We start from the raw sequence: 27,639 nt of genomic DNA on the forward strand, positions 1-27,639 counted from the left end.
TATCCCTAATAGAAATAGTTAAACTTACTTAAATGCATGAAGAAGCAAAGAGGAAATAAAACAGCCATCCATCTTATTCGAGGGCCTACTCAGTGTCTTGACCAGAAAATATAAGATTTTACACAGCAGTGCTATAAAAGCTGAAAAACAAATATTCCATTCACCGTTGTCCTTGATCATTAACAAAGAGACAGGCTTTAGGATTTATGATAGTAGCAGGTACTGCAGTGACAGTCTGTGTGGTTCTCTATCTTCACATTGTCCTTAAGGGTAATCTTAAAAAAAGAAAACACACACATATGAAAAAATAATTAGGATTAGCTACACAGTTAAAACCACATTCACAAGCAAAAGATTTCTGAAGCCTTTTTCTTAACCCCAAGCAGTACGGAGGCTCTTTGGAGCACATGAATTAGAAGGGCCTCAGAATGCCAATGTGTGAAGCTGCATCATCAGTGGCTTTCGGAGCCGTAATGAGTTGGTTTTCAGTAGCAGCATGCAGCCTGATGTCCTTAATTTGGCACTTCTTCATGTGCCTATTTTTCAAAAAATGTCGAGTAACCAATCTATGAAAAATCAGGAAGTGCCCTTAGAATACTTCACATGGAGAATATAAAAACAGAGACCATAAAACACTGTGAGTTATTTTTAATCTCAACCAAATTCTGCCTGCTGCTTCAGGGCAGGTGTAATGTTGGTGGCCTAGAAAAACATCTGTGCTCTACTCAGATGATGAGGCAGGATGGGTTCAGCTGTAGGGGTGTATAGGTAAGTCAGGTATTTAGCTCTCATTGCAGACAGTGAAGACTTTATCCAGCTGCACACACCAAGAGGTTGATTGACATTTGACATGGGAGAGAGGGTCCCACCAAGCCTCCAGCTGCCACTCCAGAAGGTCTTTTAAGGGTCCTGTGTCTGTCAGCCATACACAGACGTCTCAGGTACCCCAGGGTATCTCAAATAGCACCAAATCTGTGAGTGGGTAACTGGACTGAGCGTCTAGTCAGCACACTCATTGATCCTGAGTCAGATCACCACAATGATAGATACCTTAGCTTCTATCAACTAGCTCACCATCGATTACATCAAATTTAAGGTTTCTTCACCTGGAGCTGAATCACTCCCAAAACAATCAACTTTAGCAGAACCTTCCAGATGGGACTGTTAGATGCTCAAAGTAGTTGCACATGTTTACAGTTCCTGCCTGGTTATACTATTAAAAGTAAACACAATCTCAATTAATCTAATGAGTACAGATGGTTTTGGTCCCTCATTCCCATATATGCAATTGATAGTATTGACCAGCCACCTTCCCAGAGGACTCCTGCCTATGCAGGAAAGAAGCAAGGAAAATGACTAATTAAAATAAAATCCACACTGTATGACATTTAAGGATGGGGTACACATCCAGTAGAGTTAAAAATGAGGGGACAACAAATCTACCACCAGACCTTCACACGTTTTAAGTCACAGTAGTTTCACTTAAGTCAATGGCACTGCACCAGTTTCCACATCCCAGCTGAATATCAGACTTGGTCAACACTTTAATTTCCTCTGTAGAAAAAAAGCATGAACCCAGGCACAAATGATATAAATGCTAAGGATGTTTCCTTCAAATAGCTGTTCAATGTCCTCCAGCAAAAACATATTTATTTCTATTCACTGCTTCAGCTAAACATTGCATCCTAAAACGAGTTTAAATGGTCTCATCTACATCCTCACCTTGGTGAAAGCCTTTGCTACACAGCATGTGGCTTCTGATGTAATGTTCTTTGGCACGAGCATGGTCTTCTTGGACCTCATTGGAGTGGGATAGGCCCGGGAGAAACAGCACCCAGTGCACTGGTAAATGGGTGCTCCTGGTTTTGAAAAGAATCTGTTCTCCCCTAGCTTGCACTCTGGACAACCTGCCATAAAAATATACAGAAAAGACTTTTACTTGATGGCCAGCTGTATTTTCATTTTCAAAAAGAAAGGGAAAGTGCAAGCATTAAGTGGAATTACTGGCTGCATTCTGCGGTTTGATGTGTGCAGAACAGAAAGGCACAGAAACAAAAGCTCTCCTCTTCAGGGTCCTTCAACTCTGCAACATCCACTATTTGTAAAACGAGAGGGTGGCTTTCCAGGTAAGGCACAAGCATTGCTTTTTTTCTATTCTTCTGATTTAATTTTGTTGACAACTCTTTTTTTGGCATTTCTACTACACTAGCTCTCCCTAAAAAAAACTACTAGCTAAGGGTAGTTAGCTAGCAACAGCAGTATTTGTAGTGCTTCTTTAGACATCACTTGTTTTCAGACAAGGCTCTATTATCAAGAATGTTTAAAATACCCAGTGATTCTAAGATTTTTTTAGCTTGCACTTTTCTATATTCAGTTCAAGGCTAATTAAAGAAACCCAACTGGCAGAAGGCAAATGCTCAACACTATTACAAAATTAAATCATTTTAAGTGTGAAAATGTTTTTTATCAAAGTACTTGTATGTTAAATTATGAGACTAAAGGTTGAATACAGAGACTTGGTGATGGAGAGGAACAGGCAGAGGATGGCAGGCAGAGGAACCCCTCCTAACCTAATCATTGAAAATTGAGCACTCAGTTCTCAATACCAGCAAATGAAAAGTCTTAGTCTGATGGCCCTGGTGGGAAGTAGGTTCAGGTGCAACTGGAGGAGACCAAGATCTTGAGACCTGCTACTAGACGGAGGTGAGCTTAGAGCAAGGGTCTAAGCCCAGCTACTGGAGGGACCCATACCGTGTTCATGTGTATGAACACTACAAACCTCAGTCCTGGTCAGCCAGAGAGGATGATCAGGACCAAATTGTGTTGTTTATGTTTGTGTGAGGATTGTTTGTTTCTGAGAGGGTGCTAGTAAAAGCACTCTCTCTCTGTGTTGATCTACAGCACTGGCCTTGTTAGTGAGGAGTGTGCACGTGTCCCTACTGGGAAGAGGCGCTCAGCATATTGTGTGAATTGGAGGCTAGACTGAAGCCTCCATACTGCTGGGAATCTCTGTGGTATACTATTGTACACAATAGCTTTGTCCCAGTAAACCCATCTGGGTCTTTCAGAGCCAAATCTCCTTGCAGCTACAGTCTGTACTAGGTGACTTCTATGACACAGAAGTTTCTGTGGTTGCACCACAGTGTTCCTAACCCTTGAATCCAGTGTGAGGTTCTAGAGAGGGATAAGGGTCATACTTCAATGGTATTTATAAGCTTGAGATCAATTTCACAGAATCATAGAATAATTTGGGTTGGAAGGGATCTTAAAGATCATCTACTTCCAACCACCCATCCATAGGCAGGGACACTTCCCACCAGCCCAGGTTGCCCAAAGCCCCATCCAGCCTGGCCTTGAACACCTCCAGGAATGGGGCACCCACGGCTTCTCTGGGCAGCCTGTGCCAGGGCCTCACCACCCTCTGAGTGAGGAATTTCTTCCTAATGTCTAATCTAAACCCACCTTTTTTTTAGATTAAACCCATTCCCCCTTATCCTACCACTACACCCCCCTGACAAGGAGCCCCTCCCCACCTTTCCTGTAGGCCCCCTTTAGGCACTGGCAGGCCACTATAAGGCCTCCCCAGAGCCTTCTCTTCTCCAGGCTGAACAGCCCCAACTCCCTCAGCCTCTCTTCACAGGAGAGGTGCTCCAGCCCCTTGATCATCTTCCTGGACCTCCTCTGGATTCATTTTAATAGGTCCACATCCTTCTTGTGCTGGGGGCCCCAGAGCTGGACAGAGTGCTATGTGCATTAGCATAGAGCATACAAAGGAAGTGGAAAAAAAAAAACCCTCAGACACTCCAAAATCTTCCTAATATGCCTCTTTTACAGAATGCTACTGTCCCAACACCACATATCCTGGGATCTACTGAGGAAATATATTCCTCTACTGAGGAAATATATGATGAGGAGCTATTGTTTTGCTATTCCTGGTGTTATGTTGCCACTTTGATGTCAGAAGTACAACAAAATGAAACATTCCTATTTACTAATGTTTCAAGGATTAAGATCACACACATCGACATGAGGAAACTCATTTGGGAGACTTGTGACCTGGAGAAGGAAGAGGAAGGATACTTACAGCAAAACTATTTTGATTAATTAAATCTTTGTACCTCAGCATCAATAAATGCAACAGAATGATAAGATTTATGATCACATCTATAAAACAAATTTAATTACTACTCTTCATAATTGTCCTATTTCTGAACACTGAGAGCAGCTTACCATGCATGAGAAACTCTCCATCTGGGAAAGAATGAAGAAGATGCAGAAATACAGATAAAATGGTCAAAGTGACAGCTGCATACTTCCCGTAGCAATCCATGATCTTCCTGGAAATACAAATAAACACATTTTTGAAGGACTGTTTCACACTGGGTATGGTACCAGGATCTAGGCTATGCACTAATACAGCATTCAGTGCAAGTCACAGAGACAATTTAGAAGCAAGATCAGAAACTGAAAACGTACTATACTGATGTGCATTTTATAGCCTCAGAAAATTGATTTCATCACCACCATCATAATAAAAATGTGCCTTTCCTTCTGGCCTTAACAATATTTTCTGAATATTAACATAAACCATATCACATAAACTTCAAATATCACAACTGCCTAATATTTATGGTAGAGTGGAGAAAGACATCAAACACTTATGGAGAAGACAACAGAATCTGCAGCATCTGGGCCATGGAAAGACTAATTTCAGGGAAAATAATTTCACATTAGGTCATAATTTCCTGAGCCAAGAGTCAGATTATTTGTCCAAATACTGACCTCTTCAGTGCCCAAGTCCTCACGAACAGATTTACGGAGTCCTGTCCCTTGGTGGAAGAAAGCTCCTGTGACCTCTGCAATTACAGAAAACTGGAGAGCCCAAGGGGACGTGGTGCCCAGGGAGAGCTCAGAAGGGCTTTCAGTAGCTCCAAGGCCACTTCTGTGGTATAGTGGCCTTGTCAGGAGAGTCTCAGGGAGTTCAGAGTCACCCTCATCTTTGGGACTGAGATTTCTGTCAGGCTTTGTTTTACTGACACGCCAAATTGGGTTTTGAGTTCTGAACAACAGATCAAAAGTACAGAAAGCTAGTTTGGTATAAACACACCCTGCTTGGCTCAAACTTTAAAAAAATTTTTTTCAGTAGATTGATTTTGTGCAAGATGGCAATATATCCTGCACAGCACATCTGTTCTTGTACAGCTAGCACATGAGATGAAGTGTGCATACATATTGTATCACATGTTCTCTAGGTTATTCAAACAGACATGCAGTTGTGTGGCTGTATTTTATTCAGACCAAAGTTATGCCACAGTTATGCATATCTCTGGTATGAATAAATGGGGGAAAATAACATTAAAGATGTAGTGCATATAAGCTATGGCCATATGAATATCACCTCAATTTCTCTGCTCCATTTTTTAAAATGAATTTTTTTGCTTTTTTTTTTTATTATTATTCCCAGTAAGATTTCATGGAGGAGAACACAAAACCTCAGTTCTCTCCCTAACCATACTTCAGGTGCATTACCTAAGTAAAGGTTACACATAGATCAGCAGGATGCTTTTTGCTAACTGCCACAGGACCTTTCTAGTCATTCTCAAATATTTTGTAACAGCCTGGCCAGAGACAAAAAAATAGTTGTAAAGGACAGTGTTTCTTTTCAGCCAGACAAGTGTTATGCGCCTACAGCATGACCTGGGAGGACCTCCCTTACTGAAAGACAGGCAAGATGTGAGTTGGCCTAAAACAAGTGTAAAGATACCATGTGTGTTTTCAAAGCTTCATGTTATAAACATCTGGTCAAGTAACGCCACTTTCAAGAATCGTGCATTCATCTGAACTATGAATACAGAACCTTACTTCTGCTCTCACCAGTATTAAAAAAATAGTATTTTAGGCATGAAGTCTGCAAACTTCCTTCTCAAGCACTAAACCTCCTTATTGTACTGGCAATTTCAGCGTCCAATCAGACTGTTTTTCCCCAGTCTCTCGTTCAGAAAACAGAACTTCCCACTTAAAAATTACTTTTCTTCCAAACCACAGACCTGAGCTCTTCCTGCAGAAATGAGCGGGCATTACTCACATCCCATGATGAAGCAATTGGGTGCACAGAGAAAAGCGCCACAGAAAGGATGCTGCAGTACTCAGTTGCACAGCAGAGAGCAGAGCCAGGCAGCACCCCTTTGTCCAACCAGCCTGCCCTGGGACAGCTTTCTCCTGGAGGATTTAGTTACAGGGTCTTTCAATTGCTGAGACAGAGTGCCTTTCGACAGATCCTGCCCTTGCAGATTATCCCCTGAGGGTCTCTGGGCTCGTCACTCTTTTCATCCACCCTAAAGAGAGGGTGTTCTGCTGTGACCACGCAGCAGTGCGTGCACTTGCTCCTACCTGGCTTCAGCAACGCGCCCCAGGCAGTGATCCCAAGCCTCCTGCAGCACCACGGAGCCCACGGCTCCCAGCCACCGGCCTGTTCACCTGCCTCCTCAGAAATCTTATCTGATCGCGCAGGTCTCTCCGCTCCTGCAGTCACAGCCCCAGGCCGTGCTGGAAGCTAACTGAGTGCTTGTTTGGGCTGTGTCTGAATGGCAGGCTCCGCAGCACCCCGAAAATGAAAAGGACAATAATGCCAGCAACAAAGACATTAATCTTGAGATTTGGTGTAGAGGCTATTTACGCACACCATGCTATTGGAGAAGGCACTGACATCCCTAAGAAGTAAAGAGAGTAGAAAGTCAGGAAGGGAAAGTGTAATTCAAATAATGCCAGCTCATATCTGGAGGGAGATGCAAACCTGAGGTGGTCCAAGGAGTGAAGCTACTTACCTGGTGTGATCACCTAACTGAGTAAGCCTGGAGCACTGGGGTGTGTTCAAAGAGCATATGGATTAACAGGGGGATGCCCCATCACCCCACAAATCCCCAGAGATATATGGCGATGTGAGGCTGCTAGGCACAGGTCAGCATGTCTTGGTTTGTTGAGCAAACAGACTGCAAGATAGTCATCAAAGGAAGCAGTCAGCCTGCAGTGGAGCACTGGTCATAAAATGTAGCTTTGAAGTGAGGACAATGAAGGAAACAAAATCAAGGAGAGCGTCATGTTTCCAGCAGTCAGAGAGAGCTCATGCCCAGGCAGATGAGGCTGAGACCAAAGGCAGGAGGAGAACACAGCCCTTGCCTGACCGGGCTCAGCAAAGTGGTAGGAAACAAAGAAGTTTCCATGGGAAACTGGGAATGCATGTTTAAAAAATAAAAAAAAAAAAAAAAGCCTGCATGACACAGCATTGTATCCCAAGGGCAGGCTAGGGTAAGTGCTCACCAAATCTGTGAGGCAAGAATCTCTGCTTCAGCCTTCCCTCAGGCTCAGCTTTTAATTTAACATATCCAGCACTTGTCCTGCCTTTTGTCCAGGTTTTCTGATGAGACAAGCTTTCCGCTCCCCTTCTTCCTTTCAGTTCCTTAAGGCAGACCCAAACCAGCTTGACCTGACCGTGTTCACCCAACGAATATGAGGTGGCCATGCTGAGAATGTGCAGGACAGTCAAGGGTGGATGATAGGATAGCCTCACAGGAGCTTTCAGCAGCGCTCTCAGGTTTCTGAAAGGCAGCTGCCAGCTCTCTGTGCTTTCCTCCCTGGACAAAAGTCACCTGTGCCCAGACCATAAAGGTGGACCTTCATGCCATTTACATCAACAGACTTGTAGGATCCTGCCAAACATTTTGGGAACTGAACTGAGCTCAGTTGTATTTATGAAGTTGTGCTGAATAAATTGACTGGAGCCTTCCCTCCAGCAAATAGGACCTTTTGTTGAAAGTCATTTACTGTATATGCTCTTTTCAGCACCATAGAGGGGTCATGCCTTCGTGCTCTTTGCTGAAGGCATGGTGGCATTCTTCATCCGCATTTTTCTAAGAATGCATAGCATTATGATTTGGTACATTATAAGGGTTTGAGGCCATCCCAGAGGGAAGTTGTTTAAATTACATTAACCAAAAAGGGAATTGAAATTGCAGTTTTGCACTTCCTCTATTGAGTTAGACTGTCAGGCTCACACTAAAACCAACAAAGATACATGTCAATAAAACCCAGACATGATCTTCTCTGCTCTTCCAATGTAACAGCAATTTTGCCTGATGGTCTTATTCTGCTCTGTGGAATACACTCTTCAACCCATTTGCTTTCCTGACTGTGCCCATGCTGCGAACCCAGTTAACATCCACACCATTTCACCATCAAATCAAAGCAAGCTTTTACTTTGCTCTATTAATTGTCTTTCTTAAGCTATTGGAACGCTATGTAAGGTGTGAATTCTAGCAGCCCTTTGGAAAGATGGTAATTTTAAATGTTTCCCAGCAGTTAGTCTCACCTCACCTTACAATAGCTTGTATTCTTCTGTAAAAAAAGTTATCAAACTGCCATTTATCACAACAAGGACAGCTGATCATCAGTGACTGCAAAGAGGTCTTCTTGTCAAGTGCACTTGGGACTCTGTGGATGTCTTTACAGTTATGTCATGCTCCATATTACCAGAATTCCTACTCAAATTCTGTGGTCCGCATCCTTGCACAAACATGCCAGAGAGCTTTGTTACAAGGGCTTGCTTCGTACTGACTGTATGAAATAATCTCCTCTATGTTTTTCTATATGCTGACTGTGGTGATGTTGTGCCCAACAAGACCTAAACACTCTGCACGTTGTGTTCATTTCTTTCCAAAGTGCTCAGCAGTGACATATTGGTGTGTCACGGCAACACCAAACTATGAAGTGCCAGTGCTTCACTTGTGGCTGCATCTTGTATGCAGCAACCTGCCAGCAAACCACTGAAGACTAAGAAATCTTGACTAACATTTTTTTCTCCATAATGTTTAGTCATGACTAGAAATTCAAAGACTCTAAAAGATGCGTTAGTACCAGAAACTGTATAACATTTGACAGCAATACTGTTGACCAGGGGAAAAACAGGTTATTAATCAAGCATTACCAGACACAATCAGAAATCACAAAAGATCACCATTTAGCTGTCATGCAATCTTACAATCTTGTTTTCTGTTACTTACAAAGTTAGTTTAACCCTAAGTACTGATGTCTTAGCTCCAATACAACCTTTTAAGTTAGTTTTCAGAGCAAAAATATTGACGGAATGGAAGGAGAAGAACAGTTTTGTAGAGAGAGGGAAGAGAATGTCAAAAACATGTAATTGTTCCTCTTTAGCAGAAAATTAAAAATATATTACCTCCCTTGTTCAAAAAGAATAAATCAGCTGAGAAACTGCAGGATGGTGTTCGATGTAAGCTGTCCTTGATATGTGGATGTACCTTCCTGAAACTGATGCATGAAAAAGATGCATCTTTCTTTTATACCAGCGAAGTTAGATCATATTCCTCGCCCACATCTAAGCCATAGGATCAACTGTACATTTTGTCTAATGACTGAACATCACTTTATGTAATTACCAGCCCACCACACTGATCTTATCTTCTACTTGACTTTCATAAAGATCATTATTTCCTTATATAATGAAAGAAAGGCCAGCTTGCAAGCACAAACTCAATGCCACGTAAGTTTCCTGGGGAACACAAATATCCAGCATCTAGGTATTTGCTGCAGTGTTCAGTGAACAGAATCTCATTTTAAAAGAAGGAAGAGTTACTAAGGTTTCCCAATGCTTCTTAAAACAAAGGGGAAAAAATCCACAGTAATGGCATTGTTTTAGCAGAGAATAACAAAGAACAGCAGAGATCCATACAAACATTTAAAAGTATAATCTCTGTTTGAATTTAATGCCCAGAGAACAACTTCATGGATAGATACAGAAAGATTACTTCTTTTAAAGATCAGATGTCAGGCAAGATCTCATCTTGTTTTCAGAGTCAAGCTAGAGCAAAGGAGGCACTTTTGAAGATGGCATCCGGATGCAGATTTTTAAGGCTTAGGGACTCGCAAGTCCCCTTTCCCAAGTGACAGAGCCTATGTCGACGCTGGCTAAACAAGACAGGTCCCACTCTGCCTCCTGGCACCGAGGCCAAGAGGAATGGCAAGCCTTCACCCTCCGACCTCTTCTCTTCCCCATCCCAAAGAGGTGTACATCCAAGCAGCTCCTGGGAACACGTCCCGGCAATGCAGACAGCCCCGGGTCGCATCTCCAAGCCGTTCCTGCAGCCCTATTTTACCTGCTAGTCACGGAGGCTTGAGGCAGATTCACTTCAGATGTCTAAACGTTATCTGCCTAAATCTGAGTTACTCACTCTAGGCTGCCCCTGTAGTCAATGGAGAGAAATAGGCCTTTCCATACACAACTAAGCAGACAGAATAGCCACACCGTGGCCTCTGGAGGCAGCCCAAGTCATGCCAGAAGCAAGGGTCCATGGGGCTGCTGCCTTAGGGTCACCAACCCCATGCTGGGCCTGTTCCTCAGCCTCTGCTTGTCGTAAAACCCTGTGCTGTTTTCATCCCCAGCAACACATCTCCTTCCCCATCCCAAAGGGACTCACCACCTCTACCTCCACTAACATCCTCATCTGCCTCAAGGGGCCTTTTTCCCTTACATTTCCTCAACTGATCACTGTAACAAAGTTAAAGCCAAAACAATTGTCCCCAGCCTATACTTGGCTTGAAATCGGCTTCTGATTCAAAACTGAAGATGGATTACCTGAAAGTTTGCCTGTTTTTATCCAAAAGTGTGAGCTGGTCTAATAAAAGATGGTCTCTCTCCCTACAACCTTGCCTCATTTAATAAAAAAAAGCATAAGGCTGAAATCTGAAAGCTACTGGTAAACATAGTTTACTGAGAAATATTCCCCTGGAAGACAGAAGCTTAATATTTCTTGTCATTCAAAGCAAATTTGATGAAAATTGCTGAAGGTTATAGAGTACCTCTGACTCGGCTCTAACCTGCCCATTTCATACTCCAACTCAGCTTGTAGTCCTATGGGAAGCCCAGCTTTACATGTGATGCTTCAGAAAAAAAGCATAAAACTATCCTTGTCATCAAGAAAATAAATAGTTATTGCATATATTTGGTACTTATTTACCTATGTATTGCAGTATATCATCAAAGTAGGAAAAAAGAAATGTGGTACAAAATAGTGCTTTCATTAGAATGATTTAAGAACACTGATGACGTTACCCTCAAAGCATAAAGAAAAATAAAAGTGCCCACAACCCGGTACTCCTTTCATATCAGAATGTATTAGAAATAAATCTTGTGGAGTCAATGGAATTACACTGGTATAAAAGATAGTTTTAAAAAAGCTCCTATTTTTATTAAGAGGATTTCTTACTTTAGCCGCTCCAAATCTCCAACTAAAAATACTTGGTCAAATCTGTCTTAATGTGCAACTGAATGAGAAATGAGAGAATGTCGCTCATTATTTTAAATGTGTGAGGAAAAGAAACTTTAGTTTATTAAAGAGGGTATTCTTAAATCACTTCGCAATATCATTACAGGTTTTGCTACACTCTGATATTACCATCTTATGGCCTATATAAGTCTATGGATGAAAAGACAGCTAAGTCTATCTGCCAAACTGACCGTCAAATGTGCTTTGCCAAGATCAGTATTTTGTTTTCTATTTTTAGGCGCAGAAAAAGTAATTCTGAGGTGGAAAAAGGCAGCAAACTGCTTAAATTTCCAAGCTTCTTCGAGGCCACTATACTCCTAAATTACACTGGGACTATATTAAAGAGCGTAAGTTAAACTAAACTTAGCACTCGTTAAGACTGAAATCAGTGTGAGCTCAGCACTTAAGTGTTACGGAGTTTCAGAACTTCAGGCTCTTTTTAGGAGCTGGATCCCCACAGCTCCTTCTCGGGCTTTCTCTGGAAAGGAGGGTTCACGTCTCCTCCCTGTCTCTGCCAGATGCTGTCTCAGGGTATCTGTCCTACTTCCCTACTTAGCGATATCTGCTTATCTAGAGGCTGCTTCCTGATGCTGCATTTTCCCCGCTAGAGGAAAGCTTTTCTTCTCTGCCACTCTGTGGAGTTGCAGGGCATCCCCCTGCTCTGTCAGTAAAAGGATGGGAAAGGGCTCCTTTGCTTCACTACAAAAATTATTCCACTCAACAATGACAATCCAGATTATCAATAAATAGACCCTACTCAGCCAAAAAAGTGCGATCAAAGATAAACACTGTTAAACAGAATTGATTTAGTAAGGGCAATACAGGGTTTGCTATACCTTACCCCCAAGCAGAAAGGATGAGGAAAGGAAAGGTCTCTCTTCCAAGAGACCCTGGAGGACAGAAGCTGAAGATGCCCCAAGGCAATGGAAAACACAGATATATGGCATTCTAACACAAAGACCTCCTGTCCGCTGAAATATATCATATAATATTATGCAGAGAGTCAAAGCCAAGTTTTCTGCCATTTTACAGATGTCTTCAGTTGATTATCTAAAATTACCTCTCAAAGCAACATTTTTTCTCTTCTTCCTCCTTCCTTTAAAATCAATAAGAGTTCTGCCATTTTTTCAAATGAAACTGGATCTGGACTTTTAAGATTAGCTATTACTGTTCTCAAGCTTCAGCCAAACATTGATTATTCTGAGATAATAAGGCTTTTAGTATTTATTCCACGTAAATTATTGACTTCAGAGCCTCCTCTATTCTGAAACCATAGTGTAAAGAGTCTTCACTAATATGCATCTTTTTTGTTTTTTAAAGGAATTAATATTGCAGGTGATGGATTTCACCAAAGCTAACTAAGAATTCTGTCTCTGAAGAAAACTGGTAAGATTATAAGGAATACCTACATTTTTTTCTCCTTTCTTCTGTAACTTGTCAAGGTCAAAATGTTTATTCATGTCACCTTATTAGACAACTTATGGTACTAATAGGATGATGGCTTCTGTTTAGCTCTTTTTTCATGCTTCTTTTTGGAATAGGTTTATTTGAAATCCAACTCCTCTGAGCAAAATTAAAATGGATAATATTACAACTGTCACAGTATTGTGGAACAGCAAACAAAATGTCATTAACATGCAGGTTTGACTTCAAGGCCTTTAAAGATTGTATTTCAATATTCTTTTTCTCTACCTTTAATTAATAAAAGTAACTACACCTCATATAATGACTAAACCAGCTTACAAGGTCAGAAAGAACTATTGCTTTTACGTATAATGTTGCTCAGTTGAAGTAACTAGGTTTGTTAGACTTCTGAAACATTAAGTGCTCACTATTAGACAGAGGTAAAACACTAAACTTGACAGACTACTGATCTGATTGTGTCAGTGACTATGCTCCTGCAAAACAAGGGAAGTCCATGAGAGACAGATAATGCAATTTTATTTTAAACACACTTCAGTATTTAGCTTTTTTAAATGAAAACAAAACCAAAACCCTAAACATATGAATGAATCATTGCATGTCAGGTTTAGATCAGATAAGTAGCCGTGTAAAAGGGAAATGTATACTTCCAGTCCAATTAAAAGAAGCCTGATCAATAATGCAGGATGTCTCATTTACACAACTAGTAATTTCAGCAACTCACATCATCTAATACAAAAAATAATTGTTCATACGATTATCTAGTAGCTCTCTGTAGTCCAAAATCTGAACACTCCCAAATGCTCACTGCATCACTTCTTCTACTAGGAGAAATTTCTATTACAAATTGCTTTCCCATTTCATAGAGCTGTATTTCTTGCTTTTTACAGATGAAAGCAAAAAAATGCTTAAGTCCACCAAATTCCAATCAAATTGTGGCAAGCAAGAAGTAGCCTACAGCACTGATAATAATATTAAAAAAAAATGCACTGACATAGAAAACGTAACTTGAAAATAGACTGAAGAAAACAGCTTATTTCTATCACATTACTGAGAGACTTGTTACCAGGTTGCTTAGATCCCTATTCCAGCAGCACTTAAGAAACCCACACCAAGATCTAGCAGTCATGGGCCTGCCCAGCACTGCCTGAGATGGCAGCAGACTGGTCCCAATGATCCAGCCAATCTCATGATGCTCCAGTGCACAAAAGTCAGGAAAAGATGGGCTCCTCCTGGAGAATTCACCACCTCGTTTTATGTTTGGAGGAATAACAGCCATTTCCTCCAACTCCTGTTCCACCCAGGTGCAGGTGATACCTGGGTATTTGCTGAAGACAACAGATCTCAAACATCCTGAAGTCCTGGGCTTCACCAAAATTTCCAGATGAGATTCTAGGTCTACGTAGTGCAGAAAGTCAGTTTCTATACCCACAGTGGTCTCTTCAACATGTCTAAGCAATCCCTTTCTGCAGCCACCAACCCCTCCGGAGGAACTCTGCATTGCATATGTTTCATATTTGTGACAGACTTTCAGAGCAACAAATGAAAGGAATTATATTGGTTATCGGTGTTAGTGATTTAGTGCATGGAAAATGGTCTAGTGCGTTATAATTAAAGCCATACTGGAAAGCAAAGCAGGCCAATATTGCCTGTCTCCATACAGCTACCTTTCAGAAATAAAAAGGGTTTACATTTATATAATAACACTGCAGCAGAGACCTTAAGGTGCATTAATGGTGGATACTTGGCTGTATCTTCAGAAAGCTGCTTTGAAAGTTGATTTTCCATATTGTTGAAATTTAGCTGCTATTAAGAGGCAGAACAGCAGCCATTCTCTGCCTGCAACATTACATGGCTGTCATTGGAGGGACAGCAATGAACCATAGCAATGTCTCATATGTAAACTAAATTTCTATCTAAGTAGACTGGACAGGTCTAAGCTGTACATGTGGGGGGAGAGAGAGGCCAGGGAAGGAGGTCCAAAACCCAGCAAAAAATGTAAAAGATACTATTTTGTGGTCCATCCTATTTCTTAAGCTAAGCTTAGATTATAAATGAAAGAACTGACAAAGGACTAAATAAAATCTCGTAGTTCAAATGGTCTAGATGGTGCAGGTGTCCTCCTTCCAGACACACACAAAAAAAAACAAAACAGTGCAAAATGTTTCAGGAGACCACTCGCTGCTTCAGCACTCAAGAATTATTTCATTCATGCAAACTTCTGTATGTGCTTCAGTAATAAATTTGGTGGTTAGGAAAGCCCAAAACAGACTCTGACTTGAAATAGCCATTTTACTGGGCTAAGGCAGAGCCATGACAAGATTATACCAATGCCCAGCCAGATTCAGCTTTTCAGCTGTTCATCTCTCTCCCAAAAAGGGCTGTTATCATGTGTTTCATTGCATGCAGGTTCAATACGTGCTATCTGTCAAGAAGTAGAGGTCATTTATATTTGATGCTTGCAAAGGTGTGCAGAAGGAGAAAGGATAACACCGTCAGATTCAATTCCTCCAACTTTAGACATCTGTGGTATAGACGGTGAATGTCCAAGCTGGTTGCTCTGACTACCTCCACAGTCAATGGAAAGAAACCGGCATTTTCAGGGTGCAGTTCATCTAATTTATCTTAGCATGAAATGAGTGGTGCCTTACAACTGCCCACAGGGTCAAGAAAACTGGCTTAGATAGTCATACCCACTTTTTAGATGTCCGCGCTTGACCAGATGAATCCATCCCAAGGATTCTTTCATTTTATCGCTAATATACAAGGAATAGAGATAATCATGCTTTTTTCACACTTAGACAATTTGGGGTCCATGCTGTTTCCCAAGTTCTCTGAAACTTCCAACAGCCCAGCCAGGAGGCTAGGAAGGGGAGGAAGTTGAGAATTGATCTTTATCTATTAATTGCTTCCTATGTTCTTTCCCTTTGCCTGTGTTCACTTGTCATCTCTTGTCTTATTTGGCATTTGGTCTGAAAATTCTCTGAAGCAAACGCTATCTTCTCATTCAAACTATCTTCCTCCATAACTACAGCTCCTAGACAATTTAACTATTAAATACCAACACTCAGCTTTTCCTGATACCAAGAAGAGAATGCACCATATGCTTTTAAAGGATGGTGCTGCAAGGGCAGCTTCTGTGATGACAGTAGGCAGACTTTCAGGAGCATAATAGCCTTCCCAGAGCTATTGCTATGTAGGGTTGACTTCCCAGAGACCCAGTAGGCATACAGAAGCCCACAAACACAAAATGCAGTTAACAGTACTTGTTTTAATGTCACAGAAATATGTATTGAGCTCCTTCAGCTTTTAGAGCATTTGGTACAGGCAGATATACTCAGTGACTGGTGAAAACCTAGTCTGCTAAGTGCCACAAAAGCCTCTGCAAACAAACCCTCAGTTCCAGATTCAGGGTGTTGATTCCTTTCTCAGGAGTGTGCTGCACACTATTCCAAGCATGTAGCCAGAGCTTTTGGATTGCAAGCTAATGAAAACATCTTAGTATTTTAACCACCATTCATTAGCTGACTGTATTTTTTCCTGGGATGCCCTTTAGAGTTTTTTCCGTACTTTTTAAACATTTAAAATGCCGTATCTAAATGTTAGATAGGAAATTCAGAGAGAGCATAAGTTTGTCACTCCCACTAGCTATTAACAAGCATTACCAAGTAAAGTATCAGTAGGTAACAAATGTTAATATTTGATATTCCTTACCAAGCTAAAAGTAAAAAAAACATTATTTTTTTTTTACTTTAAATAGAGCTTTACTGCAACACTAAAGCAGGCTGAGCGCACTGGCCATTTAAACCAGATTTGCTGCTCTTTGATATGGTGCATAACATGGCAATACAACTGATTCATTACCGCAAATAAGGTGACAAGTTTGCCATTGATTTATTGGTTTAAAGGGTTGCATGTGTGAAATCAGCTCACTCTGACAGGGAAAAGTAAAGGTCGGTGCCCACGTCTTTGTGTTTTAACAGTTTCCGAACTGCTGTAGCTCTTCCTCCAATGTTGCTTTAATGCGTGGGGAAACAGAGGAAGCAGTGTCCTTGGGAACTTCTCAGCCCTGATACCCATAACAGAGTGCTTTACAAAGCACCAGCGGCTGTACTGAGCAAACTGTGAATTAGGACTCACACGCATAGATACGACCAGTACTCCTCAGAGCACAGCTTACGGAATTGCTCTGCACAGCCTGGCTGGACAGGGAATGTAGCAAACAATGGGTTCAATTTCCTGGGCTGTACCAATGGCCCTGCAAAAGAGCCCTCTGAGCCTGCCTTCAATTTACATCAGAGTTACTTACCCTGCCGTCTGTGAACCACCGGTGGGCCACAAGGCATCTGGATGGTGGTCTAGAAAATGTTTGCAAGAAGTTTCAATGCTGTGCATACGCTTCCCAGCACTCAACCAAATCCTACATACAAAGCTGCAATCAGCACCATCTACAAATGAGGAATGAGCAAGCACTAACCACTGAGAAAGTGATTCATCAGTCTAGCAAATTAAAGCCTAACAAAATCAAATTGGATGCAGATGAAAGAGTAGGGCTCAGAAATGAGAGGGAAAAAAATAAAAAGCAGCCATAGATATGAACAGATACTTTCATGTTTACCATATTTGAGATATATCCTTGAGGGTATGGCTACACATTCTGCAAAACTGACTTGAATGAGGCTGGGATTTGTCTGATCAAATGAGGGCAACTGCAATGTCATAGAGACACCTGAGCTAGCTTTCCAGACTCCCTCGGAATCAAATGAGAAAAAAAAAGGCATTTTTAAACCTCTTTTTGACAGCTCTGTCAGGAAAAGATGAATTGACCACTCTCTTTGGTTATAAGGGGAAACTAGACAAGTAGCTCAGATGTAGGTATCTACAGCTGCACTGCAGATTCTTACATCTGGTCAGACAGAGCTCACAGCAAACCCCAGGAGCCCCCAAACTCATTTTTTAACATCCTGCCTGAATCTTCTTTGTCTATTCCCTCTTTCAACCATAACAACTTTTCTCAGTAAACATACTGAGATTCTGAAAGCAGGTTAAAAAAGGCCAAGGAGTGCATCAGCCCAGGATCTAGACACATCCGGCTAGCACTGAACTGCATCAGTACATCCACTGGAGTGGTGTGCCCATACGAACATGACAGTTTGGTCCCAAAAGAAGCAGGCACAGCAGCATGATGCCCACCTGGAATTACTAAGCTCAGCTGAGACGCAAGGCTTATCATCAGAGGCACAGAGATGTCCTGGTGCACCTATGCTGTGTCTGTACGTGGAGCCAGCGCCATGTCGGTTCCTCTGCACATGCTTCCCCACGCGGCATGGAGCTCGTCACATCCATCTGCACAAGGCCTGAAACACAGATGCAGTGTTTGAGGGTAGGCAGATGCACATCCTAATTTAACACCTCTGCACACAACTGGCTTGCACTCAGCAGGGACTGTGCTCACCTCTGCTCTCTTTGCCCACTGACACACTCTTTCCTTTCATCCGGGCAAGCAGAGAAATAATTTCCAACAAGAAGACATTCAAACATGACCTAGGGCATGGGATCACACCAGGTCCCTAGTTTAGCAGTCTGTGATTGTTTGCAGAGCAGTTACTGGTGTGAAGTCTCATTAACTTCACTAATGTAGTAAGTCCCAGGGATTTCAGCAGCACTTAATCACGTACTTACAAGCCGGCTGAGCAGGGGTGTACATAAGCACACATTACCACAATTTTTTTGACACTAACCGCACACACTCAAGAATCAGGCCAATGGCATCAGAATTGTCAAGTATAAACTTAGGCAGCCCAGCCTTGATCCCATGATGCTGGGTGCTGGAAAAAAAAGGAAAAAAAAAAAAGAAAAAAAAAAAAGTTAGCGGTGTTTAAGTTAGTGGGCTGTGACAAAATTCCCCATAAGTGTTCAGAGAACTATCTGCAGTAATCTTTGCATCGTTAATGATCATTTTCAAGAAATAAGAGTAAGCAAGAAAGGTTCAAACTCTAGAAAAGTATAAAAGCAATACTTACTTTTAAAAGAGAGGATAGAGGACTTCAAGCATTTTATACCTGTCAACCTGACTTTTACCACTTGACACAAAACGAAGTATTAAAAAATTTGTAAATACCTGGAAGATGATGATAATCATTAAAAAAAAAAAAAACTTGAGATGGGTTTGTCAAGAAAAGAATTATATCAGTTGAAGCTAATCTCTTTCTCTGACAGGATAATTGCCCTAGCAAATAAGTGGGAAATAGCAGATATGATGCATCTTGATAATGACGAGCTTTTGACGCTGTTCCACACGGCATCTTCCTAAGTCTGCTAAGGCAGCATATTCAGAGGCAATCAGCAACCTAGTAGGTGCAACATTTAAAAAATCTTCTCCAAGTGCAGTAACAGACAGTTTCCTGTCAATCTGGGAAGGTTTCTCCAGAGGACAACCCCAGGAGTTTGTCCTGGGGCCAGTTTTATTCACCACTTCCATGTACACCTTGGATGACGGAACATGGGTGTGCTTCCGCAGTTTGGTGATGACATCAGGATGGGAAAAGGTGAAAGTGCTTTGAAGGATGGAAAGAGCATTGAAAACAAGCCTCAGAAATTCAAGAAGCAGCTTAAAACCAACCAGACAAGATACAAACCAGGCAATTACGAAGTGGTCCACTCTGCAAAGAGAAATCTAACGAGGAACAAAATTTAAATATAGAATAGGAAATGTCTGTGTAGGCAGAAAACAACGTGGGAGATCACAGACTAAAGCATCGACAATGTAATGTATGACACAAAAAGTAATTACTCCACTTTACTCAGCTCTGGCAAAGTCCCAGCAGGAGTAGTACTTTGTCCAGAACTGGTCACTGCACCCTGAGGAGGATAACGACAACCCACAGGGGGACAACCCACTTCCAAGGAGGGCGTACAACAGCCAGGAAAGTTTAGGAAATACAAACTGCAGGGACAGCTGAAGGAATGAGGTTTAGCTGGCTTAGGAATAAAGCAGTAAACTTAGCAATGATGAGATCAAGGTGGAGCATTGTAGAAGCACTTCAAAGTGTAGATAGCAGCCATAAAAGATTTGGCAGCCATTGTTCCACCATGACAACTAAAGGAAGGACAAATATCAGATCAATTTGCAGCCGAGGTTTAAGTTGGGTATTATGAACACATTCAAACAGAATTGCTAAGCACTAAACCAGGCTACTTCAGAGACTGTGAAAACTTCCTTCCCGAAGTCCTGATCCTAAATCTTCCGAAAGAGCACGTAGCAACCTCGTATGTATGACTACTAAAAATACTAAAGGTGTATTTGTGTACATGGTCATCACTGAGTTTGAAAGATAATTGTTTGGCCTCCGTAAGTAAGTTACTTAACTCCCAATAAGCTCATGTCCCAATCATTCAATGTTTCTGTAAGCATGGGCTTGAGCGGCAACGGGATCAGACCTACATTTTTCCTTCTGCGACTGTGCCTAAGTAATGGAATGCATGTCTCAGATCTTTTAATGTAACATAATTTAATGCAGTTTTTGTATTTGAATAGTATGCATAAATCACTGCAAAAGAACTGCTATCTCCCCGTAAGAAGAGAGCTACTAAACTGTGTGTCCTAGACAAAGGAAATATTTTTCAAGTGGTTTGCCTCAGGGGGGATTTAAAGGAGGAAGTTAATGCATTCCAGCAAGAATCTCCATCACTATAATACCAGTGGATTAATTGTAAGTAAAGCTAAGGCTGTGAGAGGAAAATTTGCAGCATAAGGAATGTTGATGAAAAGTGTGGGATGGCTGTTGAAGATAAATAAATAGTTTGAAATGAATTTTATTTTAAAATGGCTATATTCTTTCAGCATTTTGTTATTCCCATGACTACCTCTCAGCTCTAAGAATGACTTTTTCATTTTATTCCAATAAATCATTTCTGAATCTAGAATTCATTACATTTCCATCTTTTCATTTTCACTGCAGTGGTTTCTTTCTCTGTGCAATGGTTTTATCATCTGATTGCAATCAATATTGCTGTAACAGGCAGTACATGTACTTCATCATCCATAAGAGAATGGTAAGGGATTACAGGGCATTTATACTACCCTTGTTTAAAATCTATCCCTCTGCCTCCTCTTCCTGCCCTTTGCAGGCTGTACCTCTTTTTTCCTTCTGTTGACATTTGGATCTGTATTACACCAGAGACTTTCACTTATTAATTTGCTGGGAAAAAAAAATCAAAGAAATATTCTTCTTTAAAACACAAACGTTGCTGTAAAATGCTCTTTCGAGAAGCGTTTTTATGCTTTATGACAGCAAAGAGCTGTGCGCCACTGCTAGGTAATAAGCTGATTATAAAAGAGCTAAATTGCAAAGTCAGGAATACAGAAAGCAGACCAAAATAAAAAGAAATAAACCTTCTTGTAATTGACCTCACACCTGTTACACCTTTTAATTGACCTCACACCTGCCAGCAAAGGCTTCCTTTACCTTTAGCAGGATATTGGCAGTCATTATTTTAAACTCCCCATTCACTCCTCCTCCCCAAAGTTTTTCACAAGAGCTGCCGCATCCTGATGCTCAGCGAAGCTTTTGTTCCTGTGCTCATGAAAAAGATCCAGTTCTAACAGACAACGATTAAAAAGAAAGAGAAAAAAAAAAAAAAAGCGTTTCTGCGGAGCCCTCCTAATTTAAATGTTTATTTTGCAAAACAAGGAAGGGAACGAAGGAGTGTGCAATGATGGGAGAACACATCAGTCTCCAGGACACGGTTTCTTTCTTTCAGTAATTTCTTCAAGTACAGCTAGAACTCTGTTAGATTCACTAGATCAGCAAGAACCTACTCAGCATGCAGGCAGTGTGCATCGGTTAGTGAACAATGATAAACAGAAAAGACAATGGAAAGCTAGAAAGGCACCATTAATTACAGGTAACAGTACTGCGGTTTCTATTACATTACTTAAAATGAGAACATAACCACTCCCTTTCTTCTCAGACAGCTCCGAAACTATTTTGAGAGGTTCCCTTTTGAGAAAACAGCTCAGTCCAGCTGTGCTTTTACACGCACTGTCCTCTCTCATCAATAATTTGCTCCCTCTGGAAAGTTGGATTCTCCATGCAATCTGAAAGGTTTTGCAACATCCTTTCTCCTTTCTCAGCTCATGCTGGAGACAACCTACAGACCAGACTCTGCACACATTTATTTTCTTCCTCCTGAGGGACTTTTAGACTGCTTTGATCACTGAGAAATACACAAACCTTCACAGGTGATTTTGAATACAGGTGAAAACAGCCCCAGCCAGCAGCAGTAAGGAAGATGTGAATATAAGGGATGAGTTTTGTTCCCCTTTTGGAATTTATTTGCAATCGATTTTCATCATCAGATCCTTTACATTGCTGCCTCGCGCAAATCTGCCTTTTGACTCTTTCACAAAGTTTCTTTTATAACACTGTGGAGGATCACATTAAGCTCCTTGGAAACAGCAGTGTGTATTGTCTAACATGATAGTTATGTCTGTTCCAATGTATTCAGAACTTAACGACAAGTTTTCCTCACCCAGTACCATCCTTTGCTTGAAAAGCCTTTGTCCTAATGGCTTAGTATTCCTAGACTAAAATCATACTTTTCACCTTTTATTTCAGTGATCTAAAAGAACTGTTTTTGTTCTCCTCTCATAAAACATATTCTCCATTCTACTTGTCATGCTTAGAGTCCTTCTCTGCACCTCCTGCAGTGCAACCTAATCTTTTCTGAACAATATTGACCAGAATTCACAAACTGTTTCACATGAGATGAGACCAATGTTTTTGTTTTATTTTTATCTGCACTATCTAATGGAAATATCTGGCCTGTCATCTCGTATGATTTTAGTTTTGGTGGAGGTTTTTTTTTGAGGGGGATTGTTTTCGTTTTCAGATGGATTGTATCTATGACTTAGTCATTCTCAGCTAACACAATGAGCACTTTCTATCCAGTCATTCCCAACTGATGAGTTTCCCCCCATAGCAGAAAGTATTGCTATCAGCCTCCTTGTACTTTGTGTTATTAAAATTAATCCCATACTATTATTTAGGTTTTCAAGGTCATCCAGTCTTGATCGCTCTCTTATTCAAAGTCTCACTATTTCGCGTCATCAGCAAATTTCATTATTACAGCTCGTATTTTTGTACCTACATCATTAATGGAAGTTTCTGGCTGAATAAATATCTTCTGATGTTTCAGATGGGTATGCGATAGGTTTTTTGCTTAAATCTCAAATATGGAAACATTCATTTCCATATCTTCTTTCTCATTAGCTCCTGCTTTAATTTCCTTTGTAAGAAGGGAATTCTGGGCTTCTGACAATTCTCACTTTATTCTTGCCCTTCTTAATATTTTTAAGCAATCATTTTGTTCCATTCCCTTCAAGCTTTTGATTGTTTCCAATAACTCTTTTGAAGTGGCTATTTATCCAGCTGGGACCGGCCATCCCTCTTGTTTGAGATATGAATTGCAGATACTGCTTTGCAGAGACTTGACAGATACCAAGCCTTCTCCACACGCAAGTCCTCAACCACCTAAATGCAGTTGTCATCATTAACTCATTCCCTTAATTTCTCAAAGTCTGACCTTTGAAATTAAGAACTTTAGTTATCAACCTACTTTTGCTCCAGGTAGGTATTTTTCCTAATAATCTTATGAAAACTATTCATCTCCAGACTTGAACCGAAACATCTCTAGCACATCTTCATGCTAACGGAAGGTCTTTGCCATCTTCCCCCAACAGTGACTCAAACAAGTTTATCTTTTTTTTATCACAGCTTCTTTTTTTAACATCTATCACACTGCAAATTCTCACCCCTATCAATTTATTCTACCTCCAAAACATCATGTCTTCTTATTTGTGCTCCTGTCCTAATTTCTATTCTGTCCTATCTTCTGGTATCCCTAAAGGACAAGGTTAGGAATCAGTTTTAATCACTCCGATGTTGTTTCCTGGGCTCCAATGACATACAAACATCATAGTTGTTCCTTGCTAATATGACATTCTCCTTAGAAAAGTTGACAGTCCTCCTCTCAAGTGTCAGCTAAATACAATCTAAGAAGCACTCTCATTGCTATTTTGTATAAAACATTTTCTCTCCTTGCTGTCCATTGTCTTCACCTCTGGTACTCCTGTTCACTTGACTTTCCTCTTCTAGCATCTTAAAACCAATAGTGGGACATTCAGGTTGGAAATTAGGAGACATTTCTTCTCAGGAAGAGCAGTCAGGCATTGGAACGGGTTGCCCAGGGAGGTGGTGGCATCACTGTCCCTGGGGGTGTTCAAGGAAGGTTGGATGTGGTGCTTAGGGACATGGTTCAGTGGGTGACATTGCTGGAAGGGGGATGGTCGGACCAGATGAGCTTGGAGGTCTGTTTCAACCTTAATGATTCTATGATATTACACAACTTGATTCCTTTTTTAAAGCTATTTCAAAACACTGATCAGTAAATAATCCACTCGCAGGAGAGCTTAGATCAGGAGTCCCAAAACATACAACCGAAGTACCTGAAAAGCCATAAGGCATGCCTCCTCTTAATGACGGGTTTATCTGAGACACAATAACTGAAACATGGAGCAAGGAAAACACCACATTGTGCATATATTGACACAGTCAAGGAAGTGGCAAGAGTGGGGAAGAGCGTATCTGAATCCTAAATGAATTTTTGATGATGAAGAATCTTTACAAGTCCTTATTTTAAATCTTTAGTTCTGGCACACCCACGTAATAAGCCTGTCGATTCCTCTTAACAAGAAATTCCATCTTTGTACCGGTGCAAAACTGAGGTCTTTCCCTTTTCAGTATTCCGTCTTTATTCTGTTCTTTCCAACAGTCTCCATCCCTTTTTTCTTCCTTGGACTCTTCTCAACCCACTCCCACATGGGAGTTCATTGTACTTTCCCCCTCCACGGTCTTCTGCCTCTTCCGTTTGTCTCTTCTCTATATTTTAAAGTGTAACAAGTGCCTTCGTTGACCACACTTCCCCTGCAATAGCCAGTCTCCTATGTCTTATATTCCCTCTTTTGTTACTGTCTTGTAGTCTACCCCCCAAGTCTGTGGAGAAAACGAGTACCTGAAAAGCCATTCTTCCCTGTAGAGTCTCTGTCGCTCCTGTCATCTTGAGGCAGCTGCTATTCTCTTCCACAAGCTCTACTTACCACACTGTAGCTTCTGTCAGGATTCAAAGACTGGATGAGTATCACAGCTCTGTACCTGGTCTTTGTACCTCTTCTTCAGGCCACTGCTACACTTGCCTCAGTAGCTGTCATCATATTCTTATTGTTGTCAAACAGCAAAAAAAGAGAATCCCTCCTTTATTCACTGCTGCTTGGGGTCTTTCCTTCTAGTAACTCCTCCTTTGGTCCCTTAGGTGTAAGCTTAGCAATCAACAGCCTCTGAACCATAACTCAAGACAGGAGTCCTCCCTTACATAAGGCCCCTGGAGGCCTTTACGCAAGTCCTCTTCAGAGTAGGACAGCTGAAGGACATGCTCAATTCCACTTGATCCTGATGAGAACAAAACAAACGATGCTTACTCTACCCTCTCTGAGCGCTAATCTTTTGTATAAGCAAGAAACTCATGTTCTCTGTTTCTCCTTCCATCCTGGCCTGGGCTCAATTCAGAAAACCCTCTGGGCAAAGAGGAAACAAGACGGCAAGCTAGAACAATGACAGACTATGAATATGAACTTGGCTACCGTTGTTTACCCGTAAGTGAAAATAACTACAAATAGGGCAATATACAACCGAAAGAGCTATCCAGAAGAGATGCTATTCTAGCTCACACAGATAAATTTAGTGATTTAGAAAGAGTATGTAGGCTTTTGTACAGTTGTTACTAGCATTTGCATCATTCGTTAGTACTGGTGCAATACATAGTTTGACGGTGAGGAATACATACTATCAGATTTTTCTGGTACCACATTAAGTCTAAAATGTAAAAGCTGAAAGTTTTCCCTTCTACTTGGGACTGAATGGCCTTTGTGTATACTAAGCATTCAAGACTTTCAGGCTTACAACCGCAGATAAGATACCTATCTTGGAAATTGGAAACATACCACTTCGGGTTTACTGTTGCGACTTGAGACGGGATCTTTTTTGAGCATGACCCCCAGACCTCTCTCCAAAATTCTGCATATTCAATACCATCACTGTGAACGTCTACGCTTACAATCAGCGTTTCTACAATCTCATACAAACCTCTTTTCTTTCCAGCTCTTAGCGTTCATTCCATCAGACGCCTCAGCTTTCAACAGCATGCAAGAAATAGGTTGTGCTGCTTTCCTTTCACGACTGAAAAAAGAGAACGCAATCACCAAATCAGTGCAGTGGCCATACAAGGGAGGTTAGTAGTGTGTGTAGAAGGCCATAATAAACCGGGGCCCAAGCTAGACTGAACAAAGTACCAAGGGACCCGCTGGTAACAGTCTCTTTCAGACAAAAAATGATAAGCCTGATTTAAGCTAGTACAAAATACCAGAGCATTCCTTGTTTTCCAGGTGAGGTGACATGCCCAGGTTAGCTTGTGCACATTCTCTCACAGCTGGCTGGCTGGGAGAAACCACCCAATTGTGTCAGACTGCGCTCTCCCTGCAGTAACACATTCCTTCCTCCCTTCCTTTATGTAACACCAGCAGTGCGAAGAGCACGAAGCCATCCATCACGCAGTGTCAACCCATGGAGCACGGAACACTGTGAAAGACGTCCTATACAGATGTCCATGGGTGACTAGTGATAGAAGAGGGAATGGCCTCAAGTTGCGCCAGGGGAGGTTCAGGTTGGAAATGAGGAGACATTTCTTCTCAGAAAGAGCAGTCAGGCATTGGAACGGGTTGCCCAGGGAGGTGGTGGCGTCACCATCCCTGGGGGTGTTCAAGGAAAGGTTGGACGTGGTGCTTAGGGACACGTGTTAGTGGGTGACATTGGTGATAAGGGGATGGTTGAACGAGATGATCTTGGAGGTCTCTTCTAACCCTAAAGACTCTATGATTCTATAATACATCTACATGAGCTTGGGGACCATGGATCCATCTTCTTCCCCTTGCGTGACAACACCACTCAAGAGCCAAGGGTGTTCCCTGGGCTGCCAGGGCAGACACAGGACCCTCAACACCACCCGGGGGCTCTGAGGACGCACAAAATGGAGGGCGCAGCCCCACACAGGACCCGGGTGAAAGAGGAGGAGGAGGAGGAGGGGGAAGAGGCGCCGCCATTTGCCGCCCTTTGCCGCCAAAACCCCTCGGCGGCAGGGCGGGGAGCGGCGTCACGTGGCCGCGCGGCCGTTGGGCGCGTGGCGGCGGCGGCTCCACGTGACCGCGCGGAGGCGGGCAGACGGGCGGGCGGGAGCGCGCGCTCCCCCCTCCCCTCCTCTCCCCTCCCCTCCCCTCCCCTCCCCTCCTCCCCTCCCCACCCCTCCCTTCCCCTCTCCCCCCCTCCCCCCTCCCCTCCCGGCACGTGACCCCTCCCCGGAACGTGGCATTGTGTAATCACGTGACGCGGAGCTAGGAGCGGGGGGGGGGGGGGGGAGTTGCGAGGAGGAGGAGGAGGAGGAGGAGGAGGAGGAGGGGGAGCCGGGAAGGCCGAAAGGGGGGGGGGGGGGGAGGCGCGCGCGGGGGGGGGCTGCGTACGCGACGGAGCGGGGTGCGAAGATGGCGGACGAGGAGGCCGAGCAGGAGAGCGGGCGGCGAGGCGGCGCGGGCCTGCCGGAGCTGCGGCGCCTGCGGGAGCGGCTGCTGGAGCTGGAGACCGGGCTGCGGGAGAGCGGCGAGCCCGCCGTGCAGGCGGCCACCGAGTACTGCCAGCAGCTGTGCCAGGTCAGCGGGGGCCGCCTCCCTCCCGCTCCCCTCCGCTGCCAGCACCCCGCCGGCACGGAGACG

General features: G+C 42.4%; 2 protein-coding genes across 5 annotated transcripts in view; one reads left to right on the top strand and one right to left on the bottom strand.

Moving 5' to 3' along the window:
- Positions 1–27,538, bottom strand: CGA (glycoprotein hormones, alpha polypeptide). 4 transcript variants are annotated; one of them, XM_035559473.2, is made up of 8 exons: positions 27,391–27,538; positions 25,964–26,056; positions 18,503–18,589; positions 17,955–18,118; positions 17,071–17,181; positions 4,231–4,337; positions 1,723–1,907; positions 1–275 (listed from the first exon to the last, which is right to left on the bottom strand). In XM_035559473.2, the coding sequence occupies exons 5-8, from the start codon at positions 17,154–17,156 to the stop codon at positions 198–200; spliced, it is 456 nt and encodes a 151-aa protein (XP_035415366.1). In that variant the 5' UTR covers positions 17,157–17,181; positions 17,955–18,118; positions 18,503–18,589; positions 25,964–26,056; positions 27,391–27,538; the 3' UTR covers positions 1–197. The 4 variants fall into 4 exon arrangements, with proteins under 4 accessions (XP_035415366.1, XP_035415365.1, XP_035415367.1 ...); XM_035559472.2 differs by lacking the exon at positions 18,503–18,589; XM_035559474.2 differs by lacking the exons at positions 17,071–17,181; positions 18,503–18,589.
- ZNF292 (zinc finger protein 292) overlaps positions 27,392–27,639 on the top strand; it is a 60,052-nt gene continuing 59,804 nt past the window's right edge. The window contains exon 1 of the mRNA XM_035559467.2: positions 27,392–27,576. Coding sequence (XP_035415360.1) covers positions 27,412–27,576 — 165 coding nt within the window. The 5' untranslated portion in view covers positions 27,392–27,411. The remainder of the gene's footprint in view (positions 27,577–27,639) is intronic.

This window comes from Cygnus atratus, chromosome 3, assembly GCF_013377495.2.
Source record: "Cygnus atratus isolate AKBS03 ecotype Queensland, Australia chromosome 3, CAtr_DNAZoo_HiC_assembly, whole genome shotgun sequence".
Classification (NCBI taxonomy): domain Eukaryota; kingdom Metazoa; phylum Chordata; class Aves; order Anseriformes; family Anatidae; genus Cygnus; species Cygnus atratus.